Consider the following 25139-nt stretch of genomic DNA (forward strand, 5'->3'; position numbering starts at 1 on the left):
CTTGAGACTTGAATTAGGTGTTTGAAACCAGCATATTAGTTAATAAGACATAAACCTGTGTTTCTCTGACAAAAAAAATATGTACCTTTGGCAGTTTTGCAGATAAATGATAAGGAAGAGTAATCACAATGTTGTTGTCTCCATTTTTTTGTTTTGGAAGAGAGTAATGCGCAGTCAAGATTCCAGTTATGATCTCCATAGTCGTCATCATAATCATTCCCAGTTGCCCAGTTAGTGTAATCCACCACAGTATTGTCTGACCATAACCAGTGTCCTGTGTAGTTAGATAACCCAGGGTGAGATCATACAGTATGTACCCAACTCCTTTAGGCCCATGAGTTCAACCACTAATAATGTAAAAACTCGTGGACACTGGTAAAGAGTTGAATAGAAGAGATTTCCTGTATGTGAATGTATATTTAGCACATTACCTTTCTGGGTCTGGAAAAGTCCAATCCAAAAGCTTTTGAAACTTTCCATGAGCATGACGTTGTTCTCTATAAACTTCTGTTCCTCTTCATCCCTGATGCTGACAAGAGATGCTCCTGGAACCAAGATGCAAACTTGGTTAATCTTTTGTTCTCTGCACCTAATTAAGTAAACAGTATTTTAAATCAATTTTAAATCCATACCCCATGTCATACAGAGTCTAGATGCTCTGCTCCACGATTTCAGTTCCATCATAAAAGCATAGCAACTGTCTTTGTAAGGTATCCACCTTACTGGACTGTCATCATCTTCTTGGGGGCAATGCCCAGGATGCTGTGGTGGAACAGTCGGGGGAATATCTGTTGGAGAATGTCACATGGAAATAGTGTTTACCAAGATGAGTACCAAAAACTATTATCCATTCAGTGTGGAATATGAATATCAAGAACTGAGTACCGAGGCATTTCAATAAAAAAAAAAAAAAAAAAAACATATTCATTCAGACACAATACAATTGATTGGCTTCAAGGGTGAGTAACAGAATCATTCACTTAACTGATTTGTTCATAACACTGAGATGCATGACCGACGGTACGACTATGACTTTTTTTGGAACTATTTTATTTGGTGGAGGGGAAAAAAATTTACTGGCAATATTAAAACAAATTGAATTGCTATTTGAAAATAGGCTACTTAAATACTGTTGTGACTTTCTGGTGGGTGTCATATACGGAAAGATTTGTATACAGGAGTTAAAATGAAAGTAATATTTCTAATGCATTTTAAAAATCTGAACAATTTTATAAGGTATCCATAATTATTTGCTGTAATTTGAGACACACACACACACAAATGATAAGGTAGAGTAATCTCACCTGTTGTTTGCTCACAGACACTGTAGTAGGTTTGATTGCAGAGAGTTGTTTTCCATTCTCCGTCTGTGTCCATGTATGCACAAGGACGGTTGGGCCGTGGTTCAGAAGATGCCCATTTCTCCATATTCATTGGCCAGTTATTTGCCCATAGAAAATATCCTTTTGTCTGGTGAATGCAAATATACAATTTGTAGATTATATGGAGTCATCAATATATCAGACACAAAGAAAAAGATTTATAGAGTTCATTTTCAAAAGACTAATTTAGAAAAAATCTTCATTACATTTGTTTTCCACTTAATGCTCTATGTAAAATGACTTTCTTGAGCATCTCTTCAGCATTTTTAAGATTTGTAGTTCCCTGTCAAGGGAACTTCGAACTGCGTCCTCTGAAGGGACACTATGGGGAACACCTCGTCGTGACCCGTGTCTGAAGCATACTTTGAAAAAGCCCAACGTGTTGGCCGGTGACAGCCTCTGACATCGCTACCGGCGCCATAAATACGCGCCAGTAGGACCCGTCACTTATCTTCTTCGTCTTCATTGACTGTTTTGTTTGAAGCGTGCATCTGAGAAACGACCAAAACGGTAAGAGCAATCTATTATTGTTATCATGGCATCCACTAGCAAGGCATTTAGACAGTGTGTGCATCTGTGTCAGCGTTATTTGACACCTGATGACACACACACTCTTTGCGTCTCTTGTTTGGGCGAAGAGCACGCGCGCGATGTCCTTGAGGGGGCCTGCAAGCATTTTTCTATAAAAGAGGAAAGAGGGACAGCCATCCGGATCTCGCTACTCAGGACCCGCCGTTGCCGAGGCATGGACGAGAATGTGCTCATGGGGATCACAGGTGGATCTCGCTGAGGACTGTAGAGAGGGACTTTTCCTCTCACACTCTCCGGCGGCAAACGAGAGCGAACTTCGGGAGGAAGATGCGTTGTCATTAACTCCTTCTGACACTGAAGTTAGTGCTCTGCTGGGTTCTACCCAGAAAGAGCAGGAGATGTCTGAGAGTGGCGAAGAAGCTGAGGCTGAGCCTTCTCAATCCTCCTGCCCTGCGTATGAGGAGCTGTTAGAGGTTATGGATCACGCCACGGCAAAATTAGACTTGCCATGGAAGCATGCCAGAAAGGTAATGTAACGAGGTCGCCTCGATGAGCGTTATTTGTCTGACCATAGCCCTTCAGCCCAGGTGAGCCTTCCATTCTTGCCTGACTTGCATGCAGAAGTCGAAAAGGAATGGAAGAGGCCGTTTTCCTCTCACATCCAGTGGTTTCAGCATACGAGTTATGCTAATATCGAGGGCATGCCCGGCTATGAGAGGATGCCCCCTGTAGAAGAGACGCTGGCTAGCTATCTCTCTGTGGGTGAAACGTCCTCTCTTAAATCTCCCTCTTTGCCATCTAAGCCCCTCCAGGATAAATCCTGCTTATATGGCAAATCATATGTGGCAGCAGATCAGGCTGTGGCTTCGTTGCACACAATGGCAGTGCTTCAGACTTACCAGGCTGACCTGCTGAAGGACCTGGATACAGGCGAAGGCCTTTCACCTGACCAGGTAGCCGAGCTGCGCCACACCACAGACCTCTCTCTCTGGGCTTCCAAGCAAGCAGGCTCCACTTCCGCCATGGGCAGGTCTATGGCGGCCATGGTGGTAATGGAGAGACATCAGTGGGTGAACCTGGCAGACATCGGGAGGGAAGAAAGGGGGTTTCTTTTCGATGCTCCGGTCTCGCCTTCTGAGCTTTTCGGTACCTCCGTCGAGATGGCCCTTAAATCCTTAATTCCGCGAAGGTCCAGGTCCGAGCTTGAACAACAAAGGGGTCCTGGCCCATCTCAATCTGAGGATCGTAGACGGGCGCAGAAGGCTAGTGTTGCGGCTCGCGCTCCTCCCCCGCCTAAGGGCAGGGGCAAGAGGAACCGCGGGTCACGGAGAGGTAAGCAGGGTCTGAGGGATGTGATTCAGACGAGGCAGCATCCTCGCCCAGTTCAGAGCAATACCTAGTAGCTCCGGATGTTTTTTTACCTCTGTTTTAACTTCTGTTTTTATCCTCCCCTGCCTAATTCCCCTGTAGCCACCAGCTCTCCACCTGATCGAGGTTAGGTGGAAAGTTTTTCACATAACAGTCTCTTTTCCTGGACCTATGATGTTTTGGTTGGTTCTATGTTCATAGTAACCGCCTTACTGACCGTCCGGACCAGAAGGGGGCGCCCCGCAAGCGGGACTCCAGTACAGGAAGGTGGATGAATACATAACCCTTGCTTTACCTGCTTATGGGTGTTATGTTGCTGGTGGTTATATGTCTACTAACAAACTCTGTGAGTTTCCTTTACAGAGCCTGGCTGATCATCAGAATTGGCACAGCACTGCAGGGAATTTCATGGATGTCCAGCCAGGTCACCCTGAGGGGCCGCCTGGCCGCTTGACGCATCCGGGGAGGTAGTTACGGAGTCCTTCTGTATGTACTGCCTCAGGTGATGCTCCCCTCGATTGAGGGTGGAGCTCGCCTCTCCCGTGCGATCCAGTGCCGCTGCAATGCTTGGGAACCTTTCTGTACACACATTAAGCTTGTGTACTTTCTCAAAACCACATGGTGGTCAGTGTGCACGTGAACACTTTGCGCACTGTCTCAAATCCTGTATGGTAGGGGTTACACGCTCCGCTTCGTTCCCTTTCTGAAAATGATTAGCCCTGGGGTCCATGGGCTTCATTCAACCAGTGTGTATTTGTTATACACCTCAAGCATCGCTTCCCTCAACATGAGGGGCTGTGTGGACTCCCACATATTGTTGTTATCAGGTAGTAGGCTTCACCAGGCTTCTCTGATGGTGAGCTCCCACAGTTTGAGGTTGTCAGGTAGTAGGCCTCACCAGGCATCCCTGGAGTCGACTTCCATATTACTTTCAGTTTCCACTGAGGTGGTTATCTGGTAACAGGTAGTAGGCCTCTGTAGGCCTCTCTGTAGGTGAACTCCCACATATTGTGGTTATCAGATAGTAGGCTTCACAGGTCTCTCTAAAGGTGAGCTCCCACATACTGTGGTTGTCAGGTAACCTTTCAGTACACACGCTAAGTCTGTGTACTTTCTCAAAACCACATGGTGGTCAGTGTGCACGTTAACGCTTTGTGCACTTTCTGAAATCCTGTACAATAAGGGTTACGCGCTCCGCTTCGTTCCCTTTCTTAAGATGATTAGCCCCGAGGTTCCTTGGGCTTCATTCAACCAGTGTGTCTTTGTTATACACCTCAAGCACTGCCCCTCAACATGGGGGGCTGTGTGGGCTATTCTCATGGTAGTTAGCAGCGCTCCCCTTTTCTGAAAGGGTCGCCTATGAGCATGCTGCTCGGAGCTCGGAGCTCAGACTCCTCCTCTCATGGGAGACTGAATTCTCATTTTTTTCTTCAGAGCGCTCCAGTACTACATACTGTTTTGAGATGCACTGTGAGAGCAGACATCCTGCTGAAGCAGGGGCTGAGGCTCGGAATGGCGCCTTCGCACCAAGGTGTTGAAGCAGAGTTGGAAAGGTTGGCCAGATTTGGGTGGATCGTTTTTGCTGCTCGAGAGAGCATCGCACTATCCCCTCTTGCTTCCTCTGACTCATCCAGCTCTATTGGGGCTGGACGCCATGGTACAGGTGTGGCTGAGGCTTCATCTGTACGTTCCGTCCTCCAATTGCTCTGCTCCCGGGCCATTCCATTTACGAGCTGGTCTATCAGAGTGCCACGAGAGCCCCTCCTTTGTGACAGGCAAGACTTGGTAATAGACAGTGCTAGCCGTATCCCATTAAAGGAATCTTTCGTGATTCCAAGCCTTCAGCTCTACCCCGGGCCGAGGCCCCACAGGTAAGTTGGGTATGTAGCTTAGGCCTTTGGCCATAAGGGATAATGTCACGGACAGCCATCAAACCGTCTCAGGGGCGACTCCCGGTGAAATGGTAGAGTTGGTACTTAGTGTTTGCCATGATTCTGGCCTGCACTCCTCTCAGCATGGCGGCGTGGGTATCAGGCCCGGCTCCAGATATGAGATGAAAGGTGGGCCAAATGATATTCCAGGTGGGCCGGTCGGATTGGGGGGGGGGGGGGGGTTAGGGGGGTTCTTTTAAATGCTTTGATCTCACATGTCTATTTATATAGTTTTAATTTCATATATTTAAGGCAATTGTTAGGGTTGTTTGTTATTGTTGTGTTTGTTTTCTTCCTTTTTTATGTTTTGTACATATTTTGGAACTATTTAGTAGTTCAGAACCATGGATGCCAAAATTTCAATCACTTCATTCTGGATGGTTTTGGAAGTTTACTTTGCATTTTGTGGGATACCTGATGTAATGTCAGCCAGGTATTTATCTTTTTCCAACGTGTATTAAAACAACTTGGCAAAAAGTCCCACAGCTATGCAATCTTACTCACTGTCACCAAGCCTGCATTTATTTGATCCCACGTACAGTAAAAGTTTTACAAGTTTTTACTATTTAAAATAACTATTTTCTATTTGGAATTTTTAGAGTATATCATTCAAAAATATAGATTTTTTGGAAAAGAAATTATAGATATGAATACTTTTATTTAGCAAGCTTTAAAATCTCAATAAATTACATTTTGAAATATATTCAAATAGGAAACAGTTATTTTAAATAGTCTAGTAAAAATATTTCAGTTTACTGTTTTTCTGTACTTTGGATCAAATAAATCCAGGCTTGGTGAACAGAAGAGACTTGACTGGTAGTGGATACTATAGGCAACTTTAAATATTCTCTAATTTCTAGCTTTTAATTTGCTTAGAAATCTATAACTGCTTGACAATAACAAAAAATAAAGATTTTTTTAAATATACTACAAACACTTATTTATCACATAATAAGGCAGAATAGTCTCTATACTGTAGGCTAATAAATCTATGTCAGTTAGCACTGTTCTGTTGATATACTGTATGTATCACCTGCTGGAGATTACTTGAAAAACCATATATTGTCCCCATCGTATATTAATGTCTTCGTGTTTCCAAAAGTTTCAGTTCTTCTGTCAAAACAACTGTTTTCATATAGCGATAGCTGGAGTTTCCTGATATGACTTTTCTGCGCGAGAGCGCGCTCCGGCTTCGAGTACGAATGAAACACACACTGCAGGAGAGTTTAGCGCTTCTGGGTCCGAATAAAATATCAGGTCATGCGCAGACTATCCTGTCTCTTTGAGTTTAAATCTATATTTATTTACACCAGCTCTTTAAAACATCTATGCGAACACATTTGACTGAAAAAGTGCAGGGGGCAAATTTCCATGATATTATAAGTGGGGGGGACGCGTCCCCCGCGTAATTTACATCGCGATCTACAGAATATTCAGGCCACTTATTAGGGTACTATAATGTGCTAATTGAGGCCACTAACAGTTATAATACAATTAATTGGCTGTTACTGTCGTTTATTGCTTTATAATTCAGCACGTCCGTTTACCTCAAAGGTTGCGAAGTGAATGAGCTTGAGCTAAGTCTGTCTGTCTCGGAGGGAAAAAAAGAGGGGATTGGGCAGAAATGAGAAAAAAACGTATCTGGAGCTGAATTGAATATCGCACTAATTTTGTGATTGGCTGTTATGTGGTGTGGGGCCAGGGTGGGCCAAGCCTCTGATTGGGTGGGCCAGGCCCACCCTGGCCCCCCCGTGGAGCCGGGCCTGGTGGGTATACTGTTCCCCATAGTGTCCCTTCAGAGGACGCAGTTCGAAGTTCCCTTGACAGGGAACGTCTCAGGTTACGAATGTAACCATGGTTCCCTGAGAGGGATCGAGACACTGCGTCCTCTAGCTCCCTGCCATGCTTCGGACGCAAGCTTCACAAAGAAGATAAGCAACGTCAGAGGCTGTCGCCAGCCAACACATTGGCGTTTTTCAAAGTATGCTTCAGACACGGGTCACGACGAGGTGTTCTCCATAGTGTCCCTTCAGAGGACGCAGGGTCTCGTTCCCTCTCAGGGAACCATGGTTACATTCGTAACCTGTGACGTTTTTTTGGATTTTGACAGCCCTTGTAATCATTGACTTTCTCTGTATGGCAATGAGCAGCCTGTACATTCTCCCAAACATCTCACTTTGTGTTCCACAGAACAAAGAAACACATAAGGGTGACTGAATATTCCTATTAATTGCAATGCCATGACCTTCCCTTTCTCACTCGGGTGCATTACCTGTACACTGCTGAGACCGATCCACATGGGCTGTTTGGCCCTATAGACCTGCAACTCGAGGTAAGCTTGTGTTATCAAATCCCGAATGCTGGCCAGATGAGCCCCCTCTGCCTCACAGCGACGGTTTGCTTCACTCCACGTTAGGTTCTCTTGAATCACTTTGAAAGATGAATTTCCAAGCTTGACAAAGGTTTTAGGAATTCCAGTCGGCACTGGGGCAATACCAGGATCTGAACATGTGAAAAATGACACAGTGGAAGCAAAATTTGAAGAGTGGTAAAAGTCTGCAAAACATCTACAATTTCTCTGCAAGTCCGTCACTTGGTTCAGCTAAACTCACCAACATCACGACTGCAGATAAAACCGTGAGTAGAATTACAGTCAGTTGCCACCCACTTGCCAAATTCAGAGCTTGAACTCTTGCCCATAAAAACACATTCCTGTTTGAAAAATAAACATCTATTAAAGCCATTACTTTTATCACTAAAAACAATACTATTTATTTATAATCTCAGTTTATTAGGGAATACCTGTTCATCTGAATGGTGATATTTTGTCCAATAGTATGAATGCCACTGTGAGTGAAAATAATATAAACAGTCCATAGTCATACCAAAACATCTTCAGGTTAAATGTGAAATTTATTAAGCTACAAATGTTTTTAAATGTTTTAAACACTTATAAATGTCCATACATAGGTTTGAGGTTCTCCTTTGGCCCACTCGGTGAATTGAACATTACTCCCATCTGTCCACTTGAACCTCCCATTTGCCAAATTGCTGAATCCAATCCATAAGTCTGTGGTTTTCTCTCTAATTATTGTGCTTAAAAAGGCTGCAGCACATATAATGTAATAAATAAAACATAGAGTGTCTGATAATGATCATGTCAATGTGCAAATGTAGCTAAAAAGATAATAATAATAATAATAATAACATATTAAAAATCTTTCTAATCAAGATACAGGAGTTCTAGATTAATGTCACATTTTAATTTATTTGAGTTCTGAGCAAGAAACCTCTTGTCTAATTCATTAACTGAACTATCACAAAGCTTTTACCTTGTTGTTGTTTATTCAGAATAGATGCCAGATCTCCACCAAGCTCTCTGCAGTATCCTCTCGCTTCTGTCCATGTTTTCAATTCTTCCTTCACATTGTAGCACTAAAATGTGTTATATAAATGATGATTCTTCATGACACAGTTTCACAAATGTTTCATTGTAAAATCAGTTACAGCATTGCAAAAACACATTTTAATAAATTTTATTAAGCACAGCTTTATTCAGTGAGATCTGATTTTGCTGTGAAACAAGTTTATTTCATTGAGTTATAGAATTAATGCAGAATGACAAAAACTATATAAACTCTAAAAATATCAACATGTAAAACTTGAAGGTATACTTTTATGATATTTATCACATTATTATAATTAGAATATATATATATATATATATATATATATATATATATATATATATATATATATATATATATTTTTTTTTTTTTTTTTTTTTTTTTTTTTTTTTTTTTTTTCTTCATAATTTTAGAATATAATTATAATTACTTTTCCTTTGAAGTGTTTCCACTCAGGAGCACAGCCTCCTTTAGGCTGTTGTGTAGGGGCCACTGTGCTGTTTACTGTAGGTGACCCACTTCGCTTACAAAAAAAATTATATTCATCTCCACAGTTAATAGTTTCCCAGAGTCCTGTAACGATCAAAATGCTTTTTGTTTAATGTAATTAATCAAATGTATCAACACTGATTTGATCACACATTAGAAACATTTTCTGCACCAAATTTTTCAGTGGTCAGTAACACATTCCACTAATTATACAGTATCCACCATATTAACAGATCAGAAGATATGATGTACCTTGAGATGTGGTCATCTTCACACATCTTTCCTCACTGTTTTTAAAAGCAGGCTGATTTTCTTCCCAAGCTTGAAATACTACAGGGGACCCATCCATCCACCTTTATAGATATATAATAAAAAAAAAATGTATTTGTTTATTTGTCCTTTTGTAAGGGAATATAGAATGCTGGTTGCATTCTTTAAACTTACTGGTAAGTTCCATCCAGATCAACTGTCAAACCAATGATAAATTCATTGTGCGAATTCTTAGCCTGCAACACACAGAAAATAAGCACTACACTGAGTCAGTAAATTAAATGTGGTATAAAACCTATTCAGAATAACAAATGATACAAAGATGCATTTTGTGTGATATATGGACCACAATATGCTGCCAGAAAGTGTAACTCAGCCCTCGTACCTGATGCCAAATGAACACCCGCTCAGCCTCATCATTGATAACCACAAGATCGGCGTGTGATTTCCTACAGAATGTCCGAGCATCGTGCATAGAAAGTGATGTGTACTGGGACACATAGTACTGGCTACCTCGGAATAGTATCCAACCATCCTCTGTTTCATTATAAACTTAAATAAAAATAAATAAACGTTTTTAATTCAAGTTCTTATTTTACTCCATCAGTGTGACAAGATGAAAACACACATACACACACACACAAAAATTGTTTGTACAACTGACTTACCTTGACCTGTAATATTTACTTCCTTTGGTATCTTTCCTTAAAAACAAAGTGAAGCAATTAGCTGTCATTTATTCAATTAAAATTGAAAAAACAGTACTGTCTTTTTGATCCAGTGATGGTAGAATTAGACTTTTGCCAGACTGATATGTACCTTTTCGGATTTGACAGTACCAGTCCTTTCTGTCTTGACAGTTCACATCATTCCACGCTCCATCACTGTCCCAGAGTGAAATTCTCATTTCAACACAGTTTTCAATGTTGTTCAGATTGTTTGGTTCATCACTAGCCCAGCTTTGAAAGGATGACTAAAACAGAGCAGATTTTGAAAAACCTAAATTACATCCCCTGTGAATTCTATTTAGTATTTATTGTTTTTTTTAACAAATTCTTTGTGAACTCACCGAAGAACCATCACTCCACACAAAACCCACAGACGGATCGTACATTCTGTAACCAATCCATGCTGGATACACTCTACAAGCAAAACCACATAGTTGTAATTTATGCATTCATCTTTTTCAGTCATGTGACTTTTTTGCTCAAACACTGTATTTTTTCCAGTTTATCAAAATAATGGCAAGGAATACAAAAACACAACAACAATGAGACTCAGCCAAATATGACATTCATTGACATCTATATGCAAATATTTGGAAAATGTTTGTGGCTTAATTGTGGGTAATTATTGTGGATTATGATCGTCAATGCCTGAAGAGTCATGTTACTGAAACATGTTATTGATCATGTGGTTTTGTCATACAAGTGAAACATGTTTGTCCATTAGCTGGACATTCATCAGCTGTCATTATGCAAAAGGAATGAGAGATATTACCCTCCTTGTTTCCAAGGAATATCAGCCTCATGCTGGATGCTCAGGAGATCACCACCAAGCTCTTGGCAGAAGTCAAGAGCTTCATCCCAAGTCTTCATTTCGCTCATAGGTACATTAAAATGCTACCAGAAAGACAAGATAATCAGTAATATGTTTGGAAATATTCTACAATCTCTTTTATTTTGTTTTAAATTGACCCAAAACTTAACATGAAAATAGTCTTAAAAGACCATTTTACCTTGACACAAAAATCTCTAGACACAAGTGGCGTCCATTCTTCGGGACAGCTTATAGCAGGTGTGGTTGGTGGGGCTGGAGTTGTTACTAGTCCATCAGCTTTCTGCTTGCAGATGTATTTTTCCTTATTTGAGCAGCTGATCACATCCCAAAGCCCAGCAACAATTCCAGTCGTCATGGCAACACAGCCTTGTTTTCTTCCTGATTTTTATTTTTTTTGAAAGCAAAAAGACTTTCTAAAATATAGGAGTGTAATTATGAGAATTCAGAAACAAAATTATTTCATTGACATTGAGTACAGTACCTGGCATCCCAGCATTGAAATGAGTAAATGAGACTTTCTTAGTGTTGGTCCATTCAAAAGTATGCGGATCCTTCTGATTAGACAACCCAATCCAGAAATACTGCTCTGGTCGTGCTCCAACTACACTAACGAGGAATGCATTTTCTATTCTAATGAGGATAAACAAAGAGATTAAGCCTTTTGTAAGGCAGAAAATGACACTGGAAACATTTAAAAAAGTTGTAATTTTTATTGCTTTAAGATTTTAGCCAATGTAGTAAGGAGGTAGAAAAGACAGAAAACATGTAACTACAGAAGCGATCAGACCTGGATGAAATATCAACCATTTGAGAATCAGCTTTTTCACACATCTGTTTTGCTTCTTCAAAGGTCTTGGACTCAGGTCCGGCCATGTAGCAGTAGTACCCATACCTGGTCCAACCCTTTTCAAAAAATAAGAGAGCTGTCAGTAAACCTATTTCACCACGTGATGACCAAGACATTAGGTCCTTTTCTAATCACACAATTACGTACTGTTTTGCATCCGGGGCTTGTGACAACTGTATCATTATTTGAGGCTCTGGAGCTGGACTTCTTCTTACAGATGAATCCATACTTATTTTCACAAATATCATCAGCCCACTTTCCCTCCTAAATGTGAAACAGTCATTAATAATGCTATGAGAAAGACAACTAGAATTAAGATTCCTTCTCAAATAACATGCAAAATATACATATAAAGTTCTTACCTCTCCTCTCATTAACACGCAGTCCTCTGCATGGACAGCACTGTGGCTCGGCTCACTCACCTCCCATGAGGCAAAGGGAACGCTAGATTGGTCACTCCACTCAAACAGCATCTGCGTTTTACGGTCATTGAAACCAATCCAAAGCTCGTCTGTTTTCGCTGAAAATAAAGATGTAGATGATCAACTAGCAACCTCATATAGGGGTGACGCCCATACCTTTTCTTGCAACAGCACTGTAAAAAAAAATATTCTGATCATCAAAACGTACAGTATCCGAGCTGTGTGATGACAAAGCTTTGCTCTTCTCTGCTGAGAATACTCAGCAGGTCTCCTCCTTCCCGCAGACAGGAGTCTCGTGCCTCCAGCCATGTTTTCTTGGTGCGATGAAGGAGATAACAGTTGCTTGAATATGGAATCCAGGGGCTATGGCAAAAGCCAGTGTCCACCACTGTCCAAAATGACAAAGATAACAAATTGCCAACATCATATACAGTATGGTAGAAGTTCCTAAACTTTTTAATGCTAGTACACACTTCAAGAGGTGTAATCAAACTCAACACCCATTAAAAACACATCATTACAACCCATATTGAAGTAGGTTAATAATGCACTGACATGCAGTTCAATAAGGGAGTCAAATGTATGAGAACAACTCATACTGATTCAAGAGTGAATGAGTTAAATGATCTGACTCAAATAATGCTATATGTTTTTATTTTTATTTTTGGACACTGCTTGACTTACTAACTCTAGTCCCACAGTTTGAGAACCGTTGTTATATGAAAGAAAGAGTGACTGGGAAGCCTACCTGGTGGAACAATAGGAACAGAATGGCCTCTTTGGCAGACATATCCATGTTTTTCAGAACAAGGTTCATTTGACCATTCAGAACCAAAAGCATTTTTCAGGACTCCACAACTGTAGCCTGGTTGTGTGGTTGGGTATCCTTCAATAAAGAGAGAAATTATCATTTCAGTCAAGTATTAGTCATTGAGTCAAATTATTTAGGATATGGTGAATCAAGGAAAAATGAAGGTCTCCCATGTCATGCTGCATTTACATTTATTGAAGTACATATTTATTTTTGTCTGTTTGTTTTTTCCCTGGGAATCAAACTAGTGTTGTTGTATTGTGCTCTTCAAGTTAAGCTACACTAATTCAATGAGACTGAATCCTTTGACTGAAAGATGTTCTTACCACTGAGCCATTTCAGATAACGTAATGGCTGGGCATTGCTCCATTGCCATCCACTGGTGACATCTAATTTATTCAGTCCCGTCCATAGTGCATTTGAAGTACTCTGAACAATTCCTAGATAATAATGTTATCAATGTTACATTAGTGCATGTAATGATGAACAGTTTCATTCAGAGAATTTTTTTGATGGGACTGTACCTGCTACAAAGGTGTGTTCGTGAGGTTCAGAGACACTCAGCAGCTCTGCTCCTTGCTGCTGGCAGCTCTTTCTAGCCTGGTACCATGTCAGGGCTGACCCACTATTCACTTGGTAATAGACGTTTGTCAGAGGATGTTTGACCCAGAATGCATCTGCAAATCACCACTTATCATCAGTATGTGCATGCCAATTTTTCATTGTTGGAATATATGTTATTAGTTTAGCCTTCAGTGATGGACAAGTAACAATTGCAGTCTTAAATATTTAATATTTATCATGCAGGCAACATTTGAAATATAAAGTAAATGAGAAATGAACCTACTGTCACGCGTTGGGCAGTAGCCCCACAGCTGATTAACACTGTAGTCTGTCTCAACAGAACACCATAGACGTTGATTGTGTTCATCAATTTTGGTACAATCTGCATACCATTTTTTCTCATAGAGAAAAGGAAACTGACATGGGCGCCCAAATGCATTTCCATCAATGGTATAAAATTCTGTAAATTAAAATGTAGAGTTTGTAGATCAGTTATTTGAACCATCATTTACAGTGCTTGCGATTATGCACAAAAGCATTACATTTCGAATAAAATGAAATGCACAATTACATTTGCAATAAAATTATAAAATATTAATTTAATCATTCAGTTAAATACTAAATACCATGGAATTAAATGGAATTAAGCTGATTAATGTTGGAAATCACTTTCTACTCAAAAAGTGATATAATAAATCAGTTGCATTGGTATCAAGGGTGGTATATAACAACAAGAGGGTCCCATTATGAGAAAGGGATTTGGAAATATTAGGAAAATATCCAAAAATGGATGCAGCCATTGATTATTATAACTATTATAAAGAGATGTGTAGCAGTACCCCTGCAGCTACTGTACACAGGTTTCAATGGTGCTTTGCAATGTTTTGATTTTGTTTTTTTTAAACCTTTTTTTTTTTTTTTTGTGATTGCATCCAGGGGCCAGTTACACGTAAACATTACCACTATTCAGACTTACCAAACTGAGGAAAAATTGGTCTTACTATTCAGATTTAAATCTATTCTTTTATGCAACTGACTTGAAAAAAAAAGATATGACTAGTCTTAAGAAAAGAAAAGAAAAAAACAGATGACTAACTTGGAAGACTAGCCTAAGCTGTTTACGTAATAGCCTCTGAACTACTGGAAAACTTTAGACAAACAAGCTAAGTCATTTTATGCAACTTGAGACTTCACACACAGTTTTGAATTTATAATTGTTTAAAATAAGTGTTATTTTTTACTTCCTAACTGAATAACAGAGATTTGCATGAAGAGAGAAAAAAAATGCATCGTCACTTTCACTGTAAGTTCAATAGACACATACCTTCATAAGGCTTAGAGCAAATATTGTTTAGTGTTCCTTGAATTGTCCATCTGCTCTTCGTTCCAGTGTCTTTTGAGATCACTGGCACACCGTTATCATTAACAGCCAGAAACAGAGACTCGTTCTTCAGACCAAGTAATGTATCACTGTGGCATTCCCACTTCTGCAGATCATTGTCATCTTCACAAATCAGCCACTGCAGTTTTTTGCCCACTGTTTTACTTCCTACCCCAAGGCATTTCTTTGTGAATGTGTTCAAAATGCGATTTTTTGAAGCCCAGCGAAACTGTTGTGGGTTACTGTGTGGGTCACAGGTGGAAAGCCGTTCCAGGGAGCTGGACATGCATTTGTTATAATCCACATTATATATTAGAAAGCTTCCTCCTGCACAAAAAAATTGATGAGATTATGCAGCATTCAGTTATTTACACACATATACACAAGTACTATATATAATTATTTTTTCACAATAAATAATACAAAAAGTATGAATATTATTCTCATTCATTATTCAGTTTGATTAAAGAAAAAGACATACCTGACTGTGCAAAGCAGTTTGATAGATGTAATATGAGTAATATAACTACTGTTACTATTATTTTCATCTTGATCCAAAATATATTTTGTGCTGTTCCTAGGTTCATTCCAGGGGCATCCTCTGTTGTTGGCTGAGATTCTGCAGTCTCACTTTTGCTTATGCAGACCTGCCCTTTAAACTGGTTTGATTGTTCCAATCAGAAGCACATCCTGTCACATGTCTTTTTCTTCGAAACTGTTGAAAGACTAACATCACATGGCTTCTTCGGAAAGAAATGAGGTGTCTTCTCAATTACTGAAAATATGGTCTTAGTCAGCTAGTTTTGTAAATTTTGGTGTGAGTACCTGTTTTTTGGTTTGAGTATTTGAGTAACACAGATCATTTTGGTACTACATGATGATTGCTCATGCCAGACCATCTGGAAGAAGTCGAACCTATAGTCACTGTCACCTCTTAAATCACTGAGACATTGCCTCTTCCCAGCAATGGTTCTGTCCTGTCAGCATGCACAACAATAGAATGAATTAGTTAAAATTTATGGTCTCAGAGCAATTTCCTGTTATGCCTTGTACTCATGTTCCTGGACATCCTGTAAGAAAACTTGTGGTGACAGCAATTTACCACGCTAGAAAATATGTTAAAGTCAAGCCAGCCCTAATACTGTTGGATACTCTTACACACACTGTGACACACACCTGTTAGTTTATAAATAATAGTTATATTAAAATATATATAATTATATAAATATGCTTAATTAAATGCTATAATGAAATAATGATATGCTATAATTCAATTATAAATAATTACAAATCATTTTTCACATATTTGCCTCCAATCAATGATGTATTTTAGTTCATTCTGCAAACATTTACCCATTGTTATGAAGTCACTATCTATCTTTCTGCCACATGAGAACCAGTTGTCAGATACAAATCACTGATTAACTGCTGGCCCATCAGAGAACAACACACTCTTCTGGTGCCTTTCAAATCCCATGCTTTATAAATTGGCAGAAAAAAAAAAAACTATTCCCTCAACATCCACAGATCTGCTACATTCACAGAAAGATCTCAGACACAAATATATTAATTTACAGAAGAAAACATTGAGAGAAATATGGACACTCAAGCTATAAATAAAATGTATTAAAGACTTTTTTGCATGTTATTGTAAAATATCAAATCACATGGTATACAGTCATGCCCACAAATATTGGCACCCTTGGCAAATATGATCAAAAAAAGGCTGTGAAAATTCATCTGCATTGTTAATCCTTTTGATTTTTTATTTAAAAAATTCACAAGAATGTATCCTTTCATTGGATAATAAGAATTTAAAACAGAGGGGAAATATCATTATGAAATGAATGTTTTTCTCAAATACTCGTTGGACACAATTATTGGCACCCCTAGAAATTCTTATGAGTAAAATATCTCTGAAGAATATCCCCATTCATATTCACAATTGAGCACTCCAGCATGATTATAAACATGAAATTATCCAGCCATTGCTTCCTGTTTCACAGAAATATAAAGTGGAGAGAAAACAAAGCCCAAATGCCCTTAATCATCCATCACAATCAGAAAAACCAAAGAATATATTTCTGATGTGCAGCAAAAGATGATTCAGCTTCAAAAATTGGTGAAGTGGCTTTAAAAAAAGAGCTAGAGCAGTAAACATTCCAATTTCCACCATCAGGGCAATAATTAAGAATTTCCAATCAACAGAAAATGTTAGAAAACTGCCTGGAAGAGGTCGTGTGTCTATATCGTCCTAATGCATGGTGAGGAGGTCAGTTTGAGTGGCTAAAGACTCTCCAAGGATCACAGCTGGAGAATTGCAGAAAATAGTTGAGTTTCTGGTTCAGAAAACCTTTACAAAAATTGTCAAACAGAACCTACATCAACACATTGTCACATACGTAGACTCATTTAGTGTGTCTTTGCCCCTGTGACCCAGTTTCTGTCTTCCGTGGTTAGTTTGATTAGTTCCCAGGTGTGTCTATTCTATTCCTCATGTGTTCCATGTCCCGGTTAATTTAGTGATTCCATCCACCTGTGTTTCCCTATTATCCTTTGTACATAAGCCTTGTCCTTTCGTTCTGTGTTGTCGGGTCTACTAACTCACTCACTTATGTGTGTCTACTGCTGTGCTCCATGAGTTGAATATATTAAAATCCTTATTTCGTTTATCCTCGGCTCCGTGTTTCTTCCGGCAGCGTAAACTGTGACAGAAAACCCGACCTAAAAAATAAAAGTATAAAACTGTGTGTTTTTCCCTCCGTTTTGCTTTCGTTTTTTCACAGTCTTTTCTTTTCTTAGTTTCTATGGATCCCCTCTATCGCCCCGAATTCCTCATCCACCTGCTGAAGCAGGAAGGACGTTCTCTCGAGGACCATACCAGACGGTTTCTTCTATTAGCTAATGCCACCAGCTACCCGGACGACGCGCTCTGCACCTTCTACAACACCAGCCTGAACTCCAAGTGCAGAGCGTTGTCGCCCGAAGATGGTCCTCGGGAGGATTTCACCGCATTCGTGGAATGGACGCTGGTTCCGCCCAGCCCTGAATCTTTTGTGTCTCCGCTGGTTCCACCCAGCTCTGAATCTTCTGTGTCTCTGCTGGTTCCGCCCAGCTCTGAATCTTCTGTGTCTCCGCTGGTTCCGCCCAGCCCTGAATTTTCTGTTTCTCCGCTGGTTCCGCCCAGCCCTGAATCTTCTGTGTCTCCGCTGGTTCCGCCCAGCCCTGAATCTTCCGTGTCTCCGCTGGTTCCGCCCAGCTCTGAATATTCTGTGTCTCCGCTGGTTCCGCCCAGCTCTGAATCTTCTGTATCTCCTGTGTTCCCTCCCGGCCTCCCTCTCCCACCTCCTCCAGGACCTGCTGGTCCCTCTGCTTCACTTTCACTGGTTCCGTCCAGCCCTGATCCTCCTGTCCTTCCTCCCATCCTTCTCCTCTCTCCTCCTCCTAGACCAGCCAGTTCCTCATCATCCCTGCTGGTGCCAGTCAGTCCAGCAGCTCACCCTCAGTCCGCGCCATCTGGGCGCGATAGGTCGCCGCTGGACTGCCAGTCTCCAGCTCCGCCTTGGTGCGTTAAGGCCCTGTCTCCACCTCCAGCCTCCGAGCCCTGGACTCCTCCTCGGTCCTTCGACCCAGCGGCTCCACCTTGGCTCTTAGCTCCCTCGTCTCCACCGTGGCCTGTCATCCCACCTGCTCCACCGGGCTCCCTCGTCCCTCCAGCTCCACCTTGGTCAGTCGTCGACCATCCGCCGCCTCGGGACGCCACTCCTCTGGTTCCACCTCGTCATTCCATCCCTCCGGCTCTGTCAGGCTCCTCCTTCCCTCCGGTTCCACCTCCATCCTCGGTCACTCCGGCTCCACAGCGGTCTGCCGGGACCCCGTCTCCGCCTTGGTCGCCTGAGCCTTCTGCTCCACCTAGGCCCTCCGGATCCTCGACGTCACCCTGGCTCTGCGGCTGTGCTGCTCCATCTTGGGCTCCTCACCCACCGGTGCAGTCTCCGCCTGTCGGCCCCCTGGTGTCGTCGACCCCTCCTTCACCATGGCTCCTCCCACCATCGACTCCACCTTGGATCTCCGTCCTGGCTGGTCTCTGGTGGACCATCTGGCTCCTCCTGCTCCTGTCTCCTCCCTGGATCCTCCCTCCGTCGTCTCCTCCCTGGCTCCTGACTCCTTCCTCCGTGGTTCCCGTCTGCTGGCCCCCTCCTGGGAGTCTGTCCTCCACCGGAACCTCCTCCCAAGTTCCCACACACGCCTCCCTCGGTTGTTTCTACGGTGCGAGGACGCACCTACCGGGAGGGGGGAGTACTGTCACATACGTGGACTCATTTAGTGTGTCTTTGCCCCTGTGACCCAGTTTCTGTCTTCCGTGGTTAGTTTGATTAGTTCCCAGGTGTGTCTATTCTATTCCTCATGTGTTCCATGTCCCGGTTAATTTAGTGATTCCATCCACCTGTGTTTCCCTATTATCCTTTGTACATAAGCCTTGTCCTTTCAGTTCTGTGTTGTCGGGTCTACTAACTCACTCACTTATGTGTGTCTACCGCTGTGCTCCATGAGTTGAATATATTAAAAGCCTTATTTCGTTTATCCTCGGCTCCGTGTTTCTTCCGGCAGCGTAAACTGTGACACACATGTTGTTTGGGAGGGTTTCAAGAAAAATTATCCTAGCTCATCCAAAAACAAACTAAAGCATATTCAGTTATCAGACACGACTGGAACTTAAAATGGGACTGGCTTCTATGATCAGATGAAACTAAAAATGAGCTTTTTAGCAGCAAACACTCAAGATGCGTTTGGTGAAAACTGGGATAAAAAGTACCCCATGTGTACAATTAAATATATGGCTGTATTTTTGATGTTGTGGGCCTATATTTCTGCTGGGGGTCCTGGACATCTCTGGACATCTACAGAAAATGAGAGGAGTGAACTGAAGAGGAGAAGCTGGGAATCTGAAGGGGTCTGGAGTGATTCTGGATGAAGGAATGGTCTCTGATCTCTTGTCAGGTGTTCTCTGACCTCATCAGGCATTATAGGAGACAGTTTTGAGCTGTTAAACTGGCAAATGGAGGTTTAAAAAAATAATTCAATAAAAGGGTGTCCTTAATTGTGGCCAATGTGTATTAGATAAAAACATTTATTTCATAATGATATTCCCCCCCATTTTGAATTCTTATTATCCAGTGAAAGGATACATTTTTGTGAAATTTTCAAATAAAACATCAAAAGGATTAACAATGCAGATTAATTTTCACAGCCTTATTTGATCATATTTGCCAAGGGTGCCAATATTTGTGGGCATGACTGTATTTAAAGGAATATGGCACAAACACACTTTTACATGGGTTCTTCGTCTCTGTTTTGCCAGAGGACATTATAATTCTGTGTACTCATGATGTACTCATCAGTGAATAAAGCCTGTGTAAACTTGTCTCATTGCCAACCAAATATGATTACTGTCAATAACCGCAAGAAATGTGTAATACCAGTTACAGTACGCTTCCTGAAGATTTACTGGCATTTGAAAGTATGACTAACAGGCTGAATGAAAGGACCAACTGTTTTGATTCAAAACCGCTACGTGTTTTGTGCATCTTTTTGAACGATTCATTAAATGAACCGACTCATAAGAGTCATTTGGTCGTGATCGCATGACACTTGTCGCTATGTGTATTTGTTTGTGGTGTTTCTTATCAGAATTTTGAAGTACAAGTGATTATTTATTTATTTAATATTCCATAGGTTTAATTTAGACTGCAACCTCACATTCAAAAGTGCATTTTGTTTGCAACAATGAACGAGTTTCAAAAGCTATTTCGTTTTCTCTCACTCCATTATGACGCGGATTCTCGAAATGTATATCTGTATGGTTGGTTTTTATCTGATAGCCTACGTAAATTGCTCAAATGTTTAAAAAACTAAATTGCACTCACAATCTTGTTATTGTTCAGCCTATACTACTATGAATGTGGTTGTGATTATCTGGGGCCTCGTGGATTGCAAGAGTGATTGCAAGTGTTATTTCCTAAATAATCTCAGTCCAAATGTGCTTTGATAATGAATGAATATATAATGAAGATTATAATGACTATCATCATGGTCATTGCCATAATTTTACATTTACACAAAAGTTCCTCGATACAAGTTTTGTAAATACATTCTTGAGGGGCAGATGATTTTGAGTTGTAGCCTACTAGACTTTTTTTCCTTATTTGAGAAGCTGAGCACATCCCAAATCCCAGCAACAATCTTACAATCTTCATTGTAACAGAAAATACAGAAAATATGAACTGTAAGGAGTTATGTAAACATATAAATAGCTGATTGTCAGTCATTTTTGTGTTTTAGAATATGTAGGATTTAATTTATACAAATGTTAAATATTTTGTTTATGCAAGTGTGTAAAATTGTATGCCCTTGAAATGGTTTTCTAAATAACTGTTCTGTCTTTTTTTGCCATCTTTGCAGTTTTTCTAGTCACCTCACTGATCAAACTGATAGTCAGCCTTTGTGGTTCCATGTGTTTGGATTTGTGGAATTGACTCATGAAGTATAAGGAAGATTGATGGAGGAAAGCAAATTTCACTTCCTTTTTGTCTGGTGTTTCATAATCATTCATTTCTGTCTCTAACTTTCCACCACAGTGATTCCAAACATATCTGTTTTTATGCACTCTGTGCTGAGTTTGCAGAACGGGGAGGGACACTTAGAGGACAGTAAGTAAGAGAAGTGGGGAACCTGCCTGACTAACATTGATGGTCTTGTGCGTAGTGGTTAAGTGTATTGCACAATGTTGACTGGATAGTGTTTACAGATAGTGTAACTTCAGGGTTGCTCAATTTTTTATGAAAATTACAACACTTGAAAAGATAAATAAAAATTCTGAATAGCAACTGAATTGGATTCCAGAATCTAAGTTCTGCATGATTAAGGGAGTATATTATGTGTACAGTTTTTATGCATTTTATATCACCGTTTTTGTCTTCACTAGTTCATTTTGTCTTACAAGTTTAAATATTCCATATTTTCTCTCCATTGATATAGTCATACAATTTAATTTATAATAGTACAATGACATATATATATATATATATATATATATATATATATATATATATATATATATATATATATATATATATATATATATATATATATTTTCACAGCAGGACATCATCTTACATAATGCATTATCTACCTTTCATAGTTTATAAACTGCCTTTACAGTACATTCCCTTATAGAAAATAACATTAACATTTGCCAAAACAGCTGTGTTGATTTTAGCAGTGATGAGGTTAGTGCTGTTCTAACAATTTTAGTGGTCTACACTAGTGGTCGTGGGTTTCCTCTTTTACCCTTTGTGATTTGTATACACCAAAAGAAAGCTATCAGCTGGAGTAGCATAAACTATGCCCTTTAACATGCCAAGGAGCATAGTCAAAGTTTGCTAAATAGTTATGTTTACATATTCTGTTAATTTATTGTTTCTTGAAACTATAGTTTCCCTCCAGACACATTACTGAGGTAAGATCCAGGTATCTGCTGCTTGCTCAATACCTCTGTAGTGTGTCTGTTGAAAGCATGGTTGTGCTTTACAAGAACCCAAACCAGGGTGCATTTTTGCACCTATTCTGATAGACCTGTTCTGAGCTTTTTTACTTGTATCTAGTTTATTTTGTGCTACTTAATCTTGCATAACTTAAAGCCCTTTAAACTTTTAGCACGATTATACATTCTTTTCTTTTCTTTTTTCAGTGAAGACTAGAAAGCGTTCACCCAGATCCTGTGGTTCTTGTGCGCAATAAACCACAGTAGAATGGAGAACGGAAGTATTCAAAGTTATGCAAGTCTTGGAGAGGCTGTTTTTATTACCAGATTAACAAATGAAACATGTTTCCTTTGCAAGATTTATCGTACTTTCTGAAAGTTTATATATAACTTCAGCATATAAGTATAGCATAAATTAAGATTGTTCTCCCCAGGTGAGTACACAAAAGAAACAATAAGGACCCATTTTCAACAGCTGCTGACATTCCTTTAGTATTGACTGTAATATTGCTATCCAGGTTTTTTTTTTTTTTTTTTACTGGACTATAGCTATAGCAATCGCAATTCATTCAATTCAAAGCGTTTTAACTCAATTACTGTCTGAGCAACGGCAAGTCACGATTCAAAAATCATGTTTCAAGATTGATTAATATGAATCGTCAGGGTTTGTAACTGATGCATCGAGAAAATGAGTGAATCGAGTATAAATTACAGTACTTTAATTTTACAAGCATTCTCATATTGTTATGAAATTTGTATGATCTGAAACACACACACACACACACACAAAAGGAGACATTTGAAGCCATTCAATAGCTTTGAGTGAAAAAGTTTTACAAATTTGAAACGAATAGTTCACCCAGAAATAACAATTCTGTCATCATTTGTTCTCCCTCTTATCATTCCAAACCTATGTGATTATTATTATTATTTTTATTATTTTTAATTCTGTGGAACACAAAAGAAGAAGAATGTTGGTGACCAAACATTTGTGGTTCCCTTTAACTTCTGCTGTATGGGGATAAAATACTGTGGGAGTCAACGGAACCAAAACTGTTTCACACAGGTTTGGAATGACATGAAGTTAAATGAATCGTGATAGAATTTCATTTTGGATTGACGATCTCAGTGATCATTTTAATATTCACCCTAGCCAAGCAGCAATTCATCTTTGAATCAGATCGAATTGACCAGTGAATCAGTTCACAGAACTGGTATTAATTATTAATCACTGCTTTCTTCTGTTCTTATTTTCGGCGGAATTATTTCTGTTTCATAAAGCGTCATACATTTTTTCTTTACCTGATTCAGTCTCTCCTTCTCCTTACTTTTTCAGAATATTATATTCATAGTGACAAACACATGCAGTTTCTGCATTTTAATTTTCTCAATTATGAATGTATACTGTATGATTTTGCATTCACACACAGGTGGCGTTCAGAGCCGGGCTCAGTACAAACTATGAGTCTGAGAATTTGTTCTTCTTGATGATGTCTCAGTTAAACTGGAACATGTTCCCCAACAGGAAGTTGTGATTTTGAGTCAGGAAAGTGTACATGGCTGAATGTTGCTAATGGTATCATAGATGAATATGACTGGATTCATGCAAGCGGTCTCTACAGAGGTCCTACAGAGCAATGACTGTTGTTTGAAACACAGATCACTGGGAACAACTGGAAAAATGTCTCTGTCACTGTAGCTGAGACCAATACCTTTCAGGTGTGAAATACATCTATTTGGAAAGCCATAATATCCATTTGTAATTGTGCCATGTAATATTTTTAAACCTTGATTACCAGATTCATATAGAGGCTCAAACGGGTTGTGAAGGATACATCGCTGTAGATGACATTAGTCTGAAACATGGGCCATGTACAGGTAAACTGGTTTTCTACTCAGTTAAAAAAGAAAAAAGGTTTTGAATTATCAAACATTATTTGAGGTGGTTAATGTTTTTCAAGGTCAAGGTCAGAAAGATTTGTTTGGAAGAAATGCTTTTATTCAGCCATGGCATGTTAAATTTATCAAAATAATGGTAATAAATGTTACAAATTAATAATGTTAAATGTATAATGTTACAAAAGTTTTCTGTTTCAAATAAACAAGTAATCAAAGAATCCTGAAAAATCACAGAATTAATCAGCAAAATTGTTTTCCACATTGGTGATAAAAAGAAATGTTTATTCAGCATATTAAAGTTATTTCTGAAGGATCATGTGACAGAAATCTGGAGTAATGGCTAATGAAAGTTCATTTTAAAGTTCATTTTAAAGTTCATCTTAAAGTTCATCTTTTTTTTAAATATATTTAAATAGAAAACTGCCATTTGAAATTGTAATCATGTTTCACACTATTACTGCTTAACTTTATTTTTTATTAAATAAATGCAGCCTTGGTGAACATAAGTGACTTATTTAAAAAATAATTTAAAAACTCTTACTGACCAAGCTTGGTGTAAATGATCCAAAATATTGTAAACATAATTTTCAGGTAATTTTCAATAGTGACACAAAGTACACCGAGAGAATATAAACATTGTTTTTGTTATTTTTATGTTAGTTATGTTTATGTACCACTGACAGAATTCTCCTCTTATAATGAAATGGTTGTGGTATGTTCCAGGTCATAACATT

General features: G+C 39.6%; 1 protein-coding gene across 3 annotated transcripts in view; it reads right to left on the reverse strand.

The window, feature by feature from the left end:
* The window catches only part of LOC128030161 (macrophage mannose receptor 1), a 40666-nt gene extending 24705 nt beyond the window's left edge, over positions 1-15961 (reverse strand). Inside the window, exons 1-29 of one of the 3 annotated variants that reach the window (XR_008187849.1) lie at positions 15445-15612; positions 14907-15290; positions 13866-14042; positions 13543-13695; positions 13345-13458; positions 12956-13093; positions 12416-12595; positions 12148-12305; positions 11933-12049; positions 11726-11841; positions 11420-11568; positions 11117-11316; positions 10879-11000; positions 10448-10520; positions 10198-10351; positions 10047-10082; positions 9764-9930; positions 9553-9614; positions 9361-9461; positions 9050-9192; positions 8545-8647; positions 8179-8318; positions 8015-8059; positions 7825-7924; positions 7485-7714; positions 1305-1470; positions 633-788; positions 432-545; positions 86-274 (exon numbers count right to left, since the gene is read on the reverse strand). Coding sequence is in view for 2 of the 3 variants with exons in the window: in XM_052617650.1 (XP_052473610.1) it covers positions 86-274; positions 432-545; positions 633-788; positions 1305-1470; positions 7485-7714; positions 7825-7924; positions 8015-8059; positions 8179-8318; positions 8545-8647; positions 9050-9192; positions 9361-9461; positions 9553-9614; positions 9764-9930; positions 10047-10082; positions 10198-10351; positions 10448-10520; positions 10879-11000; positions 11117-11316; positions 11420-11568; positions 11726-11841; positions 11933-12049; positions 12148-12305; positions 12416-12595; positions 12956-13093; positions 13345-13458; positions 13543-13695; positions 13866-14042; positions 14907-15290; positions 15445-15550 (4093 nt within the window). In the remaining variant the exon portion in view is untranslated. Of the gene's footprint in view, positions 1-85; positions 275-431; positions 546-632; positions 789-1304; positions 1471-7484; positions 7715-7824; positions 7925-8014; positions 8060-8178; positions 8319-8544; positions 8648-9049; positions 9193-9360; positions 9462-9552; positions 9615-9763; positions 9931-10046; positions 10083-10197; positions 10352-10447; positions 10521-10878; positions 11001-11116; positions 11317-11419; positions 11569-11725; positions 11842-11932; positions 12050-12147; positions 12306-12415; positions 12596-12955; positions 13094-13344; positions 13459-13542; positions 13696-13865; positions 14043-14906; positions 15291-15444 lie in introns of all 3 variants that reach the window. The other 2 variants (XM_052617650.1, XM_052617658.1) reach the window with 2 other exon arrangements.
* Between the last annotated feature and the right edge of the window lie 9178 nt (positions 15962-25139).

Source organism: Carassius gibelio, chromosome A2, assembly GCF_023724105.1.
Source record: "Carassius gibelio isolate Cgi1373 ecotype wild population from Czech Republic chromosome A2, carGib1.2-hapl.c, whole genome shotgun sequence".
NCBI lineage: Eukaryota > Metazoa > Chordata > Actinopteri > Cypriniformes > Cyprinidae > Carassius > Carassius gibelio.